The sequence below is a fragment of the Anthonomus grandis genome, chromosome 18 (assembly GCF_022605725.1).
Source record: "Anthonomus grandis grandis chromosome 18, icAntGran1.3, whole genome shotgun sequence".
NCBI lineage: Eukaryota > Metazoa > Arthropoda > Insecta > Coleoptera > Curculionidae > Anthonomus > Anthonomus grandis.
In genome coordinates, this window is record NC_065563.1 from 10,785,234 (window position 1) to 10,803,773 (window position 18,540).

The 18,540-nt window shown below is 35.5% G+C and overlaps 2 protein-coding genes and 1 long non-coding RNA gene across 3 annotated transcripts; 2 read left to right on the forward strand and 1 right to left on the reverse strand.

The window, feature by feature from the left end:
- The first annotated feature begins 78 nt into the window (after positions 1 to 78).
- On the forward strand, positions 79 to 6,577 carry LOC126746733 (gamma-tubulin complex component 3). Its single transcript, XM_050455057.1, has 2 exons — positions 79 to 377; positions 3,959 to 6,577. The coding sequence occupies exon 2, from the start codon at positions 3,970 to 3,972 to the stop codon at positions 6,451 to 6,453; it is 2,484 nt and encodes an 827-aa protein (XP_050311014.1). The 5' UTR covers positions 79 to 377; positions 3,959 to 3,969; the 3' UTR covers positions 6,454 to 6,577.
- Positions 6,578 to 6,972: 395 nt separating this feature from the next.
- Positions 6,973 to 12,856, forward strand: LOC126747076 (deoxynucleoside kinase-like). The gene is made up of 5 exons (XM_050455571.1): positions 6,973 to 7,022; positions 7,567 to 7,762; positions 7,815 to 7,984; positions 10,935 to 11,302; positions 12,443 to 12,856. Exons 1-5 carry the CDS (start codon positions 6,973 to 6,975, stop codon positions 12,514 to 12,516), a joined length of 858 nt encoding a protein of 285 aa, XP_050311528.1. The 3' UTR covers positions 12,517 to 12,856.
- Positions 12,857 to 17,330: 4,474 nt separating this feature from the next.
- LOC126746971 (uncharacterized) lies at positions 17,331 to 18,528 on the reverse strand. The gene is made up of 3 exons (XR_007664049.1): positions 18,261 to 18,528; positions 17,852 to 18,200; positions 17,331 to 17,797 (listed from the first exon to the last, which is right to left on the reverse strand). It is a non-coding gene; the product is annotated as an uncharacterized LOC126746971 (long non-coding RNA).
- Between the last annotated feature and the right edge of the window lie 12 nt (positions 18,529 to 18,540).

The following is an 18,540-nucleotide window of genomic DNA, read 5'->3' on the forward strand; positions in this document are numbered from 1 at the left end:
CTAGACAGATAAACTGTCAACAAATCTGACGTTGGCAGAAGTAAATATTATAACTAAAGTTTTAAGACTAAGGTTTTCCTCTAAAGAGTTGGAAAATGGAATTATTAAATTGGCCACATGCCCAAAATTTTAATACAAATTTGATTCTTATCTTGGTGCAAAAATAATCGGAAAATATTCTAAAAGACCATTAGAAACCGACGTTGCCAAGCGTTCGCTTTTCTCATTTGGCGGGAAATACGACAAGAAACGTCAAAAGCGACACAAACGTCAATAATGGTTTTAAAAACATTTCGTTAAAGGGTTGTTATGATAAAACGGCAATTTTTTGGTAAAATATTGAATAAATCAGTGAAATACCTCTCTTGTGGACAAAGGTAAGCTTTCATAATTCGTTTTCTCACATTTTAAGGCAATACAAACGGTCGGCGGTGTCCCAAATACAATACCTCTTGTGTTCCCCAAATAATTTAAATATTTACCTAATTATAAGGTTTTACTGTATTTAATGCCTACAAAATGCACCAAAGACTTTAATATTGTCGTAACCTTGCCCCAGAGGCTAATAAGATTAGTCACCGTAATGGTACAAATGCCTCCTCCACCTTAACCTATATCTAGTGCCTTATTCTATTATATGCTATTGTAAAACCTCTATTTAAAGGCATTGAACTAAATGACCCTGCTACTTATAGATTCATCTCACTTTTACTAAGTCTATCTAAGATCATAAAATAGACTATAATTTTTATTTCTTCTCTATATTAATCACCTTGCATCTCTTTATATAAGGGGTCACTAAGATCATCAATAATGGAAATTGTAGCAGTGAATTTGAGTAGTTTTAAGCAATGGTGTCATTCTAGTCTCCTCTGTCTAAACATTAATAAAAATAAATTATCAGCATTTAAGTGTGTTTGCACTGGACATACTGAATATAGAACTGTAAATAACCGACTCTAATAAATTTCTTGATTGATGATGAGCTGAAATTTCAGGACCCGATTTCAGTCTCGAGACAGAAACTGGATAGGGACTGTTAGGGTTGGGTTGGTAATTTTAATTGCTATTTAGTTACTCTTTAAGTGCTGAATGTTTTAACTAGTAATAATTACAATAATATCCTCAGTACAAACCACATATATAAAAAAAAAAAACATACTAAACCTATTATACATACCAAAGAAAAAATTATATTCACAGTTCAAAAAAGAAAAAATAGAAATATTCATCTTACATCAATATGCATACATATACAAATATCTTACATACATATAAATTATTTTAAGTTTCAATTTTTAAATACCTACAACTAATTATGTAGTTAAATTTTAGTAAAAGCAACTTTTCTCGACTAGGAAGTTCTTAAGTCTCTTCTTAAAAATAAATATATTTGGGGAATTTGTTATATTATGGTGCAAGTGATATTATATATGACATTATTTTTCTGATAAAATGCTGTTGGGTGAGCACCTGGCATTAAAAGATCTCGCCTACAAATATATTATATACCTGGACAGATTTATTTGCTTTCTATATACATGAGTACTTATTTCAAGAATGTAAACTCAGTCAATGTAAGGATTTTATTCTCTTTAAAGTGCACCCTGCATGAGTCTCTATGATGGCATAATATAAAGTTAAACGAGCTTCTTTACCACAATGCTGTGAAAGAAATTTTAATGCATAGCAATAAAGTAAAGAACTGCTTGATGAATGTTACTCCTTTTGTGTATCTTTAAATAAAATAACAGAATTTACTATACCTGTCTACTTCATGAAAAACCAACAAAATGAGTTTTTATCCTAGCATGCTACTCTATTAATTTTAAAAGTCTTCCGATCTGAAAATAGAATGTCAACAATGTCAATGATGATTCTCTAATACCATACCTAAAAAGTTTATGAAGTAAAATGATCTACAAAATCAAAACTGTAAATAAACCCAAAATATGTTTTACCTTGTCAATTGCAACCACAACTGATTTTGAAATTGGTATAAAGCTGTTTCTGTACTTTTAGAGAGGGTGAAATCTGAAATGCTGAGCCAAGTTTAATAATTCATACTTTGTAAAATTAGAAGATAAAGAATGTTTTACATGCTACTCAAGAACTTTTGAAAAATTAGTCAACAGACTTTATAGCTCGATAATTTGTGTAATCATTAGGATTTCCTTTCCTTAATAGAGAGGCATCACTTTTTTAATTTATCAGGAAAAATTGGTTTCTCCAAACACAAATTTATAATAACACCAAAACATCACATAAAATAAATCAATATTTTTTTTTTTTAAATTGTTGGGGATTTCATTAAAACCTGCAGCATTTGAACACTCTAAACTATCGACTAAAGAGACAACATCTGTGGAACAAACTGGTGACATGAAAAAAGAATTGAATCTTAAAGATGGATGCTTAGACATAAAATTATAATCAATAGAGGTACTAAACTGAGAAGGGAAACATAAATTGTTTGTTAAAATTATTGACCTCTTGTTTTTTTATTATTTTTTTGCAAGTTGTGAACAATTTACATGCTCATGTCATTGATGACCTTTGCCATGTCTTGGCAAGTAATAATTTGCTTTTTGCTGATAAATTAAAATTGTGCAGAAGAATTTCTCCAAGAATAATTAAATATCCTGCATGAATGGTGTGTAACCAACAAACTGGAATTAAATATTTCTAAGTGCAAAGTGGTGACATTTAATGTTTTATAATTATCATATTGAACATGAAAATCTAGTGCCTTGCAAAAGCCTAGGTGACTTAGATGTCACCTTTGATACTCAATTAACTTTTATTTTACACATTCAATCAATTGTATCATCAGCAATTAAAGTTTTAGGATTCATAAAGAGAAATTGCAGATTATTTACAAATATCAAATTTCTTAAAATACTGTTTTATTCATTGATACAGTCAAAGCTAAAGTATGGAGTATGTCTAAAAAAAGTTCCTCAAGTTTTTGCATTTTAGAGAGAGTGGTGTTTATCTGCAAAGGATAATTGATAATACCATTTTGCTATGACAGTGTAACATTCATTCATTGGACTTCAGAAGATCACTTATATCTCTTCATTTTCATTACAAATTCCTTCATAATGAAGTTGATTCTTCTTATTTATTATTGATATTAGACTTTTGGATACCATGCATGAATTCTTGAATTTCCACTTAAGGCTTCCAGGACTAATGTCACTAAAAAACCACCCATTCCTATGCAACTGGGTATTATTAGACAATCTTTGGCTTAGGCATAAATTCTGCAATTGGTTTTTACTGTTAAATAATAAATAAATAAAATTAAGAAGAATTATTAGTTGACATTGGCATGTTTAACCCCAATGCCAATGTTGGCAGAAATTCATCTTCAATTTGCGCCTTATGGGGTCCATCCACAGTTTGTGTTTTCATTGAAGCATAGTCAACAGATTTTGCATATCTGGATTTTGACTTTTTTGAGTTACATGTCTGAACCCATTTTTCACAAGTATAGATAGAGATGTTTGTTTCATTGTCAGTTCCTTGTATATCCTGATACTTCATCAGCTCTAGATTTTGTCCTTCGTACTTCTTTAACTGGTCCAACAACTCTTTCTCTATGGAAGAGAAATCTTCTGGGCAAGCCTGTAATTGGGCAATGTATAACCCTTTTTACCTCAGTTTTTAGTGCATTCTCCAAAAGTTATAAATTCTTAATCATCTCATTATCCTCAGGTTCTGAGACTTCCTGTTATGATGTAGAGCAATAAACTAAATTAGTAGGAAGTTCGCAACAAAACGTATATTGCTGTTTCTCTTGGACACATTCATCCCTGTCCAACAAAAACCCTCCTCCTCCCTACTAGAAAAAAAACTTTAAAATTAGTGGCCGAAGGGACAATAATTAATCGAGCATTTTGTTCCTACCGATCCAATTAAACTGACACACTAATTTAAGTTTATTTTCTTGTAGGAGGAAAAAAGATGAACAATGTCAAAGAGGACAGCACTATACCCGACCTTGTCATTAAGCTATGCAAACATTTAGCCCGGCAAAATGAGGAACTGGTGTCACGCCTCAGTAAAATCGCTTTTCAGTGCCTCACGGGGGCCCCCGGGGCCAACCCCATCCCCAGTGAAGAGCCTTACGTAGTAAACCAACTGAGAGAGTATTTAAAAGGGAAATCTATAGAGGATCTCGATAGGTTCGACCTGATGTACAGCACTTTGGCCAACTCGAGGATCATTAGGGACCGAACAAGTGTCCTAAAGTTCTTGTATAATATAACACTGTCCTCTAAGGAGCCGATGGTCTTGGCCCCGTCTTTAAGCAACTCGGAGCTTACGACGATTAGCACCAGGTGGCCCAGCAGTAAAACTTACTCCCGTCTCAATGTGAGAAGTTCAAGCGAGTCTGCTAGCATTAGACAAGTGTTTGACCGTGGGGAGCACCGATTTACCACCGATACCACCACCTCGGCCGTAGGCAGGGCCACCTCTCAAGCCACCACGATCTCTTCTGCCGCATGGTCGCAACACGAGATGCCCACCACGTCTTCCAAGGGGGTCACCGAGCAGGAGCTTTTGCAAGATGTTATTTACAGTTTGCAAGGGATACAGGGGAAGTTTTTGCGTAGGGAACCGTGCGGAATGGGCTACACTTTGGACGTTAAAAGCACCAAATCACTTACGCCGGTGCAACGCGGTTTACTAGAGCGCATCATGGGGATGAGTTTTTTACATAAGCAACTGAAACAGTATTGCGAGGAGAACGAGAAGCGAAGCGGGGCCATCTGTCAGGCCTTTATTGCCACTTTGAATAGCGAGTTATCGGAGTATTATAAAACCGTGGCCATGTTGCAATCGAACTTGAGTAAGAATAACTTGGAGCATATGACGTTGAGGAGGGTGCTGTATATGCTGTTGGACCACAGGAATCGTTTTGAGTGGTTGGCTTACATAGCCGAGCAGTGTAGCGATAAAAAAGGGGGGGCCCTAATAACGGTGGTGCACGGGTTTTTACAGCATGGGTCCAAAACCGCCCAGCAAGTCTCCGAGAAGGTTTTAAAGGCCGTTTGTAAGCCCTTGTATATTATGCTCTCCAGGTGGTTGCTGGACGGGGAAATCAACGATCCCTGCAACGAGTTTTTTATCGAGGCTAAAAATGTTTTGGTGGCTGAACGGTTGTGGCACGACAAGTATAATGTGCGGAAATCGATGATTCCTTCATTCATTAACATGGAGCAGGCGCAAAGGATCCTGGCCACTGGGAAAAGTATAAACTTCTTGAGGCAGATTTGTAGGGACGGAGGCCAGTTGCCGGGGCGTGAGGCCTTACATAAGCTGTTCAACACTACTTCCGCCGAGGCCCTGTTTACTCCCGAGCAGAGCATAGAGTTTCACTCAACCCTGGAGAATGTTTATAAGGAGACTTCTTTGCGCGTGCTCGACTTGCTTAAGAACAAGTTTCATTTGTACGAGCACCTGCAGTCTTTGAGGAGATACTTGCTGCTGGGACAGGGAGATTTCATACGACACTTGCTGGAGTTACTTTCACCCGAGTTAAACAAACAGGCTTCGGAGATCTATGGGCACACCCTCTCCGCTATATTAGAGAGCGCCATAAGGGTTACTAATGCCCAATTCGAAGACGAGGACACCCTTAAAAGGTTGAATATAAGTTTCATGAGCCATTCTATAGGTGATTTGGGATGGGAGGTGTTCAGTTTGGTGTATATAGTGGACGGCCCTATCGGGACCATATTTCAGCCCACCATGCCCACATACCAAAGCCTTTTCGGGGCTTTATGGAAGGCCAAGAGGGCCGAGTTTATTTTGGCCAACATGCGACGTCAGCAGTTGAGCATGGCCAAGCTCTTCAGGAAAATCAAAGAGCTAAAGCCGGTGATGCATATAATCCACATTCTGACAAGCAAAATGATCCACTTCATACATCAAACGCAGTACTACTTTTTGTTCGAGGTGCTCGAATGTTCGTGGGCCGAGATGCAGAATCAAGTGAACAAAGCGGAGTGTCTCGACGGCATTATCGAGGCCCACGTGAACTTTTTGTCGTCCGTGCAACGGGGCGTGTTACTAGACGAGAGCTCGCGTCAACTCTTCTCCCACTTGGTTTCCGTCTACAATTTCGTGGTGAACATGGAAACGCAACAGAAGACAATATACGAGGCGGCCCAGCAGGAGTTTGACGCTTACGTGGCTTATCGCAAGAAGACGGAAAGTACCGAGAGGTTAGAGATTACGGCGGAAATGGAGGCCCAGGCGAAACTACGGGTGGCCAAGTTTCACTTGTTCCTAAACTCGACCAAGACTAAAGTGAGGAGCGACGTGGAGATGTACGATCGGATCGTTAAGAAGTTTTTGGAGTTTCTCGCCTCCAGTTCGAATATGAAACTTCAGTTGCTGAGCGTGAGGTTGAGCTTCAATAATTTTTATAAGATCGCCTGATGAGATTGTTGTTTCCTTTTGTTTTTTTTTTATAATAATTGTTAAATATCGAATATTCTTCCCGGATTCCATAGATTTATTATGTACGTACATATATGCATAGCAAATAAAGTTGTTTTTTATATGGAGAATGTTCTGAATTCAGCCGAAGGTCGAAAATACCGACTTTTAACGAAATAAATTTGAATTTACCGCCGAGTCGCGGCACTCCCGATGACGGTTAATTTAAAATTTTCAAAATGGCCGCCGTAAATGTCAAACTAAGGGGCGTTTTTCCGCCTCAAAAAAACTACAACAGCGACATTTAGGCACGTATTTAAACACTCTGAAGCCTTCATAACTTAATGACATTTAGGATGGTAAATTAAGTAGATTAAAGTGTTTCCGTGGATTTTGGAGCCATCATTCATGTGACTTGTCATTCTAACTTGAAAAGTGACAGAACACCTTTAATACATCTGACATTAGTGACAATTGACGTGACAGAATACTTTTTAAATTAATGACAAGTAACATACAATGATTTTACAAGTGAGGGAACGCATTTATGTGTTTGACATTAATGACAAGTGATATTTCTTGACTTGAAAACTGAAGGAATGCCTTTAATAAGTTTATAATTTTTAATGACAAGTGACAGAACGCCTTTAATTAATATTATTATTAATAATGTTGCTTTAGTATTTAAGATACAGATTTATTTACCAATTCAAAAAATCGATTTTTATAGTCTTTAATGTAGTTTTGCGCCTAGACAACTGTGTGGCTATATGTGCAAATGAGAAGAATTAAGTTTGCTCCTACAATGCTACTGAAAAAAAAGATGTTCTTACACTTTATGTTGTAACAACATAATATGCAACAACGTATGAATACAACAATAACCAACATAAATAATGAAAATACGTTTGACAAGTGACAGATCGTCGTTAATACGTTTGACATTAATGACATACCATAACTTATCAAGAACGAACTTATGACAAGTGACGTTAACCTCAAAACAATCGTTGATTGGCACTAATGACACCTTTAAAAACTTTCAGTAACCAAAGGAAAACGTCAAATCTGTCCACAATGGAGGGAGTGATAACGACGATAAGCGGCCTAAAGAGGCCGGCGGCCTCGCCGAACCCCTCGCCGAGTAAAAAAAACGAACTTCGTGGGCATTTCGCCGCTCAAGGAGCTGACCAATGTGAAAACGCCGACGGACCGGCCGTTCAGGGTGTCCATTGAGGGTAACATCGGGGCGGGAAAATCGACTTTAATCAGGTACTTTCAAGGGATGGAGGGCATCGAGACCTATGCGGTGAGAGTTAATTAATTACCTTTTATTAATTAATTAATTTTTTTTGGTGTAGGAGCCGATTGATTGGTGGAGGAACGTAGATGGTCATAACCTCCTGGAGCTGCTTTACACCGATATACACCAATGGCTGAAGGTTTTCCAGAGTTACGTGCAATTTACTCGGTTGAGCATACAGACTACGCCGCCGAAGAACAGCAGCACCACAGTGCAAATGTTCGAAAGGTACTAGTTGGAGATATTCCGGGAATGTTCTAGCAATATTGTCAATAGTTTTAAAGAGTCAAAAGGGTGATTTTTTCCCATTAATTTCAGGGTCCCGTAAAGTTAAAGGGACCTTTAAGAACCGATTTTTTTATTTTTGAAAATGTTTACATAGAATGTTGAGTTTGGTCAAAATATTGATAAAAACGTGAGGATGGTTGAAAAAAGTACAACACTTTGGAAATTATGAAGATTTTTCTACTTCATAATTTGGTGTAATAACTTGGGTATCAATTGGAATATTCTGATAATTTTTGCTTAATTTTATTATAAGGTTTCTGAGGACTGGTTTTGGTTGGTTCATTTTTTTTCTAGAACATTTTCATAAAATAATTGGAATATTTTTAAAAGAGCCTCAGTTAAAGAAAGTGTATTTCTTACCTAAAATTTTTATGTACGAACGATTTTTGTACCTCAAAAACTCGCTGAGTTAGAGGCAATTTCGTCCCTCAAGGTCCAAGAGCGATCAAATATGAAGTTTTAAAAACTCCTATGGCATAATCGGACAGTTTGATGGCCACACTTTTTTTCTTAGCAAATTTTCACTATTCTTAGAAATATTATTATGAAATAAACGATATATTCTGAAAAGAATGTGACTCAAAGAAAGTGCATTTCTTACCCAATAATTTCATATACGAACGACTTTTGTACCTCAAAAACTCGATGAGTTAAAGGCAATTTTCTCCCTTAAGGTCCAAGAGTCATCAAATTTGAAGTTTTGAAAACACAAATGGCAATATCGAGAATTTTTGTTACTAACGGAATTTTTGGGCATAACTTGGGAACCACTTGGAATATTTTCTTAATTCTTTCACATTATTATAATAGGATCCCTGAGGATGGTTTTCAGGGTAGAAATGTGAATCTGCGTCAAAAATGTTGGTAGTTACGGCAGTTTTGGTTGGGCCACTTTTTTCTTAACAAATTTTTACTTTTCTTAGGAATATTTAATGTAATAGATGGAATTTTCTGAAATGCATGTGACTTAAAGAAAGTGCATTTCTTACCCAATAGTTTCATATACGAACGATTTTTGTACCTCAAAAACTTACTGAATTAAAGGGAATTTTGTCCCTCAAGGTCCGAGAGTCATCAAATTTGAAGTGTTGAAAACACAAATGGCAATATCGAGAATTTTTGTTACTAACGGAATTTTTGGACATAACTTAGGAACCACTTGGAATATTTTCTTAATTCTTTCACATTATTGTAATAGGATCCCTGAGGATGGTTTTGAGGGTAGAAATGTGAATCTGCGTTAAAAATGTTGGTAGTTACGGCAGTTTTGGTTGGGCCACTTTTTTATTAACAAATTTTTACTTTTCTTAGGAATATTTAATGTAATAGATGGAATTTTCCGAAATGAATGTGACTCAAAGAATGTGCATTTCTTACCCAATAATTTCATATACGAACGACTTTTGTACCTCAAAAACTCGATGAGTTAAAGGCAATTTTCTCCCTTAAGGTCCAAGAGTCATCAAATTTGAAGTTTTGAAAACACATATGGCAATATCGAGAGTTTTTGTTACTAACGGAATTTTTGGACATAACTTGGGAACCACCTGGAATATTTTCTTAATTCTTTCACATTATTATAATAGGATCCCTGAGGATGGTTTTCAGGGTAGAAATGTGAATCTGCGTCAAAAATGTTGGTAGTTACGGCAGTTTTGGTTGGGCCACTTTTTTCTTAACAAATTTTCACTTTTCTTAGGAATGTTTTCATGAAATAAAGTAAATATTCTAAAAATAATTCTTATTCATTAAATTCATATATAAATGATTTTTGTACCTTAAAAGTTCAGCGAAGTAGAGGCAGTTTTGCTCCTCAAAGTCCAAGAGAATATTGAGAGTTTTACTTATTACCTGAGGATAGAAACATGATTCTGGGTTAAGGATTTTGGAAGTTTTAGTTCGTTGTTGTACTATTCTTATGAATATTTTCATTAAATAAAAGGAATATTCCTAAATGAATATGACTCAAAGAATGTATAATAGTTTCATACACGAACAATTTTTGTACGTCAAAACCCACTGACTTAAAGGCAATTTCGTCCCTTAAGGTCAAAAAAACCATCAAATTGGGAAGTTTTGAAAACGTATATGGCAATATCAAGGGGTTTTATTAATAACGGACATTTTTGGGTATAACTTGGCTAGTAGTATACATATTTTCATAATTCTTTCACATTTTTGTAATCAGAGTTCTGAGGATGGTGCTGAAGGTAGAAACATGTTTCTGAGGTTAAAAGATTTTGGTAGTTAAGACAGTTTTGGTTTGGTCACTTTTCTTAACAAATTTTTACTATTCTTAGGAAAATTTTTAGGAAATATTGTGACTTAAAGAAAGTGCATTTCTAACCCACTAATTTTCTATATAAATGATTTTGGCACGTTAAAAACTTGCCAAAACATGATTATCGGTTAAGAATTTAGGTAGTTGGGACAGTTTTGGTTAGTTCACAATTTTCTTAACAAATGTTTACTATTTTTACGAATTTTTTAATGAAATAAAGGGAATTTGTCAAAATGAATGTGACTCAAAGAAAGTGCATTTCTTACCCAATAATTTCATATACTAACGATTTTTGTACCTCAAAAGCTCACTGAGTCAGAGGTAATTTTGTCCCTCAAGGTTCAAGAGTCATCAAATTTGAAGTTTTGAAAACACAGTTTAATTATTAACGAACATTTTTGGGCATAACTTGGGAGCCACTTAAAATATTTTCATGATTCTTCCACAATATTAAAATGCGGTTCCTGAGGATGGATTTGAGATCAAAAAAGCGTCGCTGTAGATTAAAAATCTGAATAGTTAGGGCATCTAAGAATGACTAATAATAATTTTTTTTTTTGCTTATTAAAACGTCAGATAATTAATAGTCGACTCCTATTCCCACTCTAGATCAGTACAAAACAACCGCTTCTGTTTCATGGAACAAGCGTACGCGAACGGGTACCTGCACTCGGCAGACTACGCCGTCCTGGACCAGTGGTACCGTTGGATCAGGGCCAACGTCGACATCAGCCTGGACCTGATCGTTTACCTGCGCAGCAGCCCGGACGTGGTCTACGAAAGGGTGAAAAAGAGGGCGAGGCCGGAAGAGGCGGGACTCAGCCTGGAGTATTTGAAACAGTTGCACGACAGTCACGAGCAATGGCTGATGACCGACGACGATCGTTTTAATACGATTCCGGTGCTGGTGTTGGACGCCGATAAGACTTTGGAGGAGATCGTCGAGCAGTACAAGAAGAACGAGAATAAAATATTGGGTCAGTATACACTTTGTGTATGTATCGAAGAGTAGGCTTTGAGAAAAAACAATCTAATATAATATATAGGGTTCCGTTGGAAATAATGAATACGTTGCCGATTTTGCAATATGCTTCCGTTGAAAGAAGTCGTCCATTTTCTCAAAGAGGTTTAATAATGTAAAGAGAACAACAGAAAGTCTCGGTCTCAAGAGTATTTATTAATTCCAACAGTAGGTTACACGTGTTTCGCTCATATTAAGAGCATCTTCAGAAACTAAACACGATAACAACCTTAAAGTCAACTCGAAAAATTCATTATCCCAAAGATGCTGATGTTATTCCAGGAATTTTATATTAGGGTTGTTAAATTAATTATTCGATAAACATTAAAGCCTACGGAAGCTCTTCATCAGTAGGCAGAATGGTCGTGGATGTTATTCACCCTGTATTGCGGAATAAATGCTTGATTGAACGCCATTCAATTTTATTGAAATCAGTAATTATTTTTAGATTTTTAAATTATCAGAATTGAGAAAGAATCACGTTGTATTTTTTTAACACTGTGAATAAGACGTACACATCTGGATCAGGTTTCAATCAATTTAATATAAAAATATTGAAGTTACATACATACATTAAATATTGTCAGTTTATAGAACTTAAAAGTCTAATTTGTTATATCAATTGCAAGTCATAATTAATAAACATTCAATAAAATCAATCAAATGCACCTTAAATGCGATTATTACGCATACGTCGAAAGATAAGGGATTTTAAATTAACGCGGTAACAAGCCTTAAGGCGTTATTTTAACAAATTGAGGTCTTTTGCGTTAATATTCGTTGATAAGGCATTCTTAAATAACATAAACATTGGATTTATATTAGGACATTATTTCCAAACAAAAGCAAGAAACGTATTTTTACTTCTTAATTAGTTAGAAAGTACCTTAATTATTTGAATGGCAATTTTGAAAATCATATGTAGTTAAGGCGTTTTTTTCTTAATACGGCATAAGTGACCACACCGCATTTTTAAGCGATAGACTATTTTTAATCGAGGTTGCCAATTTTCTAAAGCCTACTGTTGAAAGATATGGATCGTCAATGTGGTTTTGTTATTGATAAGTGGTTTGATGGTGAATTGTTTGCTTTTTAGGTTATGAGAAGAAAGGAATCGAAAAAGTGAAGCCCGAGGAGAAAGAAAAAGTGAAAAAAACCCTGGATTTATAGGAATTAGGTTGTAAAGTAATCCTTAGAGAGAGTAATTAAGTTTAAAATGCACCACATATGTATAAATAGTATATTTTAATATTTAAATAGAGTGGAAGTGAACGTTCACCAAATCCAAGACGTCCAATTCCTATTCTTTACCTTCGTGGATTCACCCGAGGCGGTTTTAGTACGAACTTTTAATGGTTGTAGATTTAGCGTAAAAATTTTACTAAAAATCCTTTATGCGTGGCCCGGGGACTCGTATCACTGAAAAAGTCTGTAATTGTCTTTTTTTAAAGGGTGTCCCAATAAGAGCGCACGTTTTAATTGGTAAATAAAAGTCATAATTTATTTTAAACTGAGTGTTATTTATATTTTATTTATTTAGCAGTTTATTTTCAACAGGCAAAGCCCAGTTACAGGAAAATGTACAATTAATGTTTTGAAAGTGTAAACAAGTATTAAATCACTATAAATTAAATAACAAAAAGAAAGAAAAATAAGGAAAACTTAAATTACTATAGTAACATCATGTATATATCAAAATTAAAGGAGATGTAAATTAACATTAGAATGAACAAAGAAAGGGATTCATGGGACAAGGGAAAAAAGGAGGAGAAAAGGAATTATGGTAACTGTTGGTTTGTCAGAGACAAAACTAGAGCATACAAATATGTCACAGGTGGATGATATTGAATTAAAAATTCTGCACATTTGATCTACGGGATCCTGAAACCTAATGAGTTCTGGCGTGATCTAAAGCGAATGTGATATTTGCTCTAGAAGCAAATCGTGGTACATGAAATAGAATATCGTTCAAGAGAGGTGGAGAATTTATTTGATTATAGACCAACTTCCATAAGAATGTTACAAAATGAATTGTTCTTCTCATGGCCAGAGATTGCAGATTAAATCTACCTAACAACAGATCATGATCATGTCCCCTAACAGGATATATTCAATTTTCACGAAACATAAGACACTTTAAAACCCTTCTCTGAACACTCTCGATGTAGCCAATATGGCATTCATAGAAAGGACACCACACCAAGGAACCGTATTCCATGTAAAGCTAATACACTGCAATTAAACGTAAAAAATAATATCTGACAAATGGCCGCCTCGACTTTCGTGACAGACTCTTATTCGTTTTGAGAAATTTTCAATTACATTTTCACATAATTGCGGCCCAATTTCGCTAATAGTACGTCTAATTTCGTTTTTCAACTGTGGAATTGTTGTTGGGTTATTAGCGTATACGAGGGATTTTAAAAAACCCCAAAGAAAAAAGTCACAAGGCGTTAAATCGCATGATCTGGCGGGCCAGTTCTGGTCTCCATTCCGTGAAATGACACGACCTGGAAACTTTCTTTGCAACAATAGAATTGCTTCACGTGTAGTGTGACATGTCGCACCATCCTGTTGATACCACATACCGCCCGTATCCATACCATCCAATTGAGGCCATAAAAACTCAGTGAGCATATCGATGGTTTAAAGCACAAATAATGTATGTCCATTTCGGGGTAAAGGTATAGTTTGAACCCAGTAGGGCGGATCTATAATGTGTACAAATATTGTATGTTACGAATGACGAGTAAGGTGGGGATCATCAACACTTCACCCATATGGTAAAACCACATACTAATAAGTTCTGTCTAAGCACACTTATAGTATCTAATGGATTCTAAAGCAGTGCACAATTGGTCGAAACACAAATATAGTAAGTCCGGACATACAATATTTGTGTTTTTTTAGAACAATTAACAAGAGCTCAAATATTGTATATCCGGACTTAACATAAATGTGCCCTGTAGTATTATTGACAGAAGCCCTCCGTTTTCGACTTGTTTGGACTTGCTATATTTTTATTTTCATAATGATGTTTATTGGCGTCGCAGTGTTCTATTAGTTAAATAAGAAGCAGCTTATTGTGAGTTAAAGTGAACTTTTATTGTTGCAACAATGTTTAAACGTGGTAAAATGATGGTTGACCTGATACGAAAGCAAAAAGATCACCAAGAAACAGCTTCTAAGAAAATTACAACAGGTAAGAAACAGTAAAGGCGGATTTATACAGAGGAATAAGATAAAATAACGAATAAGGTTAGAATAAAATGGAAATGCGCAGGCTGTTTTGGTCATAATATCCAGTGAACGAGAGAGATGTCAGATATGATTGGTTCCCCTTTTTTCTTATTTGTTACCTGTATAAATGGGAACTGTCAAATAAGGCCTTTCTTTCATTTTTTATCTTATTTGCTATTTTATGTTATTTATCTGTATAAATCCAGCTTAACTAATAATTACTATTGGTCCTTATATTATTATTTAATAATTACTGGGTTGGTGCAAAATTAAAAATTATAGGATATGCACACATTATTTTCTGGTTTAATTTTAGATCTGCAAAATGCATTACAAACCTGCAAGGAGTCCACCGATTTTCGCGAGGATTGTAGTTCTTCACATGATCCAAATTCTGCTCAATCAGATATTTAGATTATTCCTTTTGGTATATTACATTGAATTACCACTTACCACACTCATATCGTTGATAATTTTAAATCTTATTTTTTAATATTTTTTCCTACTCACTGTTTTCAAGACGGAAAGTATCACTTTACTGCACACAATGCAGTAAAGTTACTTTATCGCATAGTGTGTGGTAACGTAAAAGTCAAAATTGAAAATTAAAGTAAAAGTCAAAGGCAATAATGCCTTTTTTAATGCTTGTAGGCAAAATGTTGTGCTTAACACATACAGAAAGTGCCTTTACGGCCTTGATGGCTTGACCGAACTTCGCTTTGCATCGTTCGGTCAACTGCTATCGTGTGCGGTAAAGTATCACTTTCCGCACTTGTTACGTAAATAACTATTGCTTTATTTTAATAATTACCTCATTGAACAATGCCTCATTTATTAGGAGTCTTAATAAAATTTGATCAAATTTTATTGTACGCACTTGTTACAGATTCAGCTAAAGAGTTAACTGAGACGAATCCCTCCTGTGGTGTTTCTGTGGTCCATTACGAAGAATTTGCAGAAAAACCACGAGTTCTAGAAAACATCGAATATTCGGTCATATAATTCAATCTGTTCGAGTATACAATGAATACAATTGAAACCGAGAATGATAAAGACTTACTCACTAATAAAATGCCGAGTGAAAGTTCATTTACTTTTGAGGAATATGTCCTAGAAGAGGAAGAAAACGAGTCAACAAGTGACAATGATGAAGATGGTGAAACGAATCCTATAGAAATACCTCCACATACCACTTTTGGTACCTGAAGTTAAAAAAACACGGCAAAGGAAAGCAGAACCAGATACATGGAAAAGAAACAAACGAAAAATAAAAAGAATTACTGGTAAGAGCTATCAAACCAGAAAAAATATCGTTAGGCCAGAAAAAAAGCCAAGCTACATCAATTGCTCAAGGTGCAGATTCAAATGTTCTGATAAGATATCTTCGGAGAGACAGCAAATTTTGCATCAAGAGTATTGGGGACTTGCTGATGCTCGTTGGTCACAGAAAATAGCATTCAACGTCACAGGAAACGAAAGCCAGAAAGCAATATCACAAAAACTAAATCACGCGTATATTCGCTACCTGATGAACAAGGCTCTAATGTGCGAGTTTGCTTAACATTTTTTGGTGCAACTTTTAGCATAAGTTTCCAAATAATTGACCTTGCTTTGAAAAAACGTGATCCAGGTCACCGAACATAAACTAGAAACTCTTGTTCTTTATACTGTGTCCAGGTGAAGCTTATATTGGTACTGATGGACAAAAAGGAAAAATTCGTGCCAATATTACATCCGAAAAAGCAACAAATGTAAAATACGCTTTAAAATGTGGTTTATTACCTGTCATAGTTGTCCTTAGACAATGGGTCTCTACAATGCAAATTCACTCAACAGTCATCATTCTCATATTGTTAGACATAAACTCTAACATCACATAAAAATAATAAAAAAACAATATTTACTGTTCTGTCAACTTTTGGCAATAATAAAATATACTCACCGGGGAACTTCCGTTCCCTTGCATCATCTCAGTCAACATCAATTTACACAATCTCACATTTCAATATATACATATGTCAAACATGTTATCTTCCTTTATTTGACGACTAGCTAGTGTCACCTAAAATAGTAAGGGACTTCCCCAGACGCTCCACTGCCGCTAAACAGTAAGCATCTCAACGAATTAGACAAAGGATATATTTCTACTATATCCTTCTGTTTATTCGTGTCAATCGAGCCCCAGGTAAGGCCCCCAGTCTTACCAGACAGCACTCGAGGAATTGCGCATTCGTTCCTAATTGAACAGAGGCTTTCACACCTACTTGTGCGGGCATCTTCAAGACGCGCAAACAGATCTGTACAAACTTCTCATAATGGCCACATATCTACTCAAGATCAACTATTTCTCACATATTCACCACTATTAAATTTAGCAGCCTGGTTTAACCAGTAAACACAACTCTTTTTCCAACACACCACCTTACACACATTTCTGTCAAACGTTGCTTTCTGACTGACTCCCAATTAATATTTTTGGGTGTCCCCTTAACTCAATGAATATTGGAGATCTTTAGCAATATACGTTATTTTAAATATATCAAGTTATTAATTGATTATGGAATTAATTAAATTGAGATAGAATTATTATAGATCATTAAAAAAGTTTTGTTTTAAATGAGAATACATATATTAAAATATAAAATATAATAAAATGATAAAAATCAAATAAGTTTTACACAAATCATGTTAAAAAACATATAAACAGCTTTCCTCGTATGGAAAGTCACTACAGTCGGCGCGATACGAAAAAATTGTATTTGGCAGCTGATTTGAATTTATCTGTTATGCAACGTTTGTATGTTGAAATTTATTGTACAAGTGAATCAATCCCTCCTGTTTCTATTAATGTTTACCGAAAAATATTTAATAGTTATGATCAACAACTGTCGTTCCATGTCCCTAAAAAGGACCAATGTAATGTGTGCACACATGCAATGTGTATTATAGCGCTACAGACAAAACTAATTTGGAAGAAAGCTGGCAACTTCACAAAAAGAAGCAATGGAGATGAAAGATGCAGATAAAAAAAGATCATTAGAAGACTCAATCTACCGAGCAATTTCTTCTGATTTAGAAGCTATTTTGTTAGTCCCTTTTTCCGCTGATTCTCAAATCTATTACAAGCGTAAGCTCTCTGTTTTTAATTTCACCATATTTGATTCTTTTGATTACAGTGGTCACTGTTTCCTTTGGGATGAAACTCATGGCTCTAAAGGGGCTTCAGAAATTGGTACGTGCCTATTAAAGTATTTGTACAACTTACCTCAGACTGTGTCACATGTTTCTAGTTTTTCTGATACTTGCGGAGGGCAAAATCGGAATCAATTTGTTACTGCATCGATGTTGTTTGCTGTCAATAAAATTGAACACTTACAAATTGTAGATCTAAAGTTCATGGAATCCGACCATTCCTATCTAGAGGCAGATTCAATACACGCCACTATTGAACGAGCACGTAAACATCGCAAAATTTTCACAACCGAAGAATCGGGGTTGTTATAGAAATGGCAAGAAAAAAACCATGTCCGTATCAGGTCTATAAAGTTGCTTTTCCAGATTTTTATGACTTACAGGAACTGGCGTCAGGATCACGTCATTCGCTACAGCAAAATCTAAGAGTTCGACATTGGAACAGTGCGAGGAATGTCCATCCATTATTAATAGAACCTTACCGGTACCTTTCCGCGCGGAATGAAAAAGTCTTTAAACCATTGGAAGAAAATTTCAGATGTGACATAAGCTGACTTTTCGCCCATAACAACCTTGCCGCCAGGTGGTAGGCCATCTTCGAATTCCCGTTTTGAATTTTTGCCCTTAAATATGCAGCAGGGTGGGAAAAAAAATCCTTCTGAGTTTACCCAGGTTATAACGGCAATAGTTTCTCCCTTTTCAGAGCTTGTGATACAATTTACCATTTTAGCGCCTTTTGTTACCACAACTTTGCCTGAATTG

Coding starts and splice junctions, on each gene's coding strand:
- LOC126746733 (XM_050455057.1), top strand. CDS start 3,970: ATGAACAATGTCAAAGAGGACAGCACTATACCCGACCTTGTCATTAAG.
- LOC126747076 (XM_050455571.1), top strand. CDS start 6,973: ATGATTTTACAAGTGAGGGAACGCATTTATGTGTTTGACATTAATGAC. Junction 7,763..7,814: donor AGGGCATCGAGACCTATGCG/GTGAGAGTTAAT, acceptor TTTTTGGTGTAG/GAGCCGATTGATTGGTGGAG. Junction 11,303..12,442: donor GAACGAGAATAAAATATTGG/GTCAGTATACAC, acceptor TTTGCTTTTTAG/GTTATGAGAAGAAAGGAATC.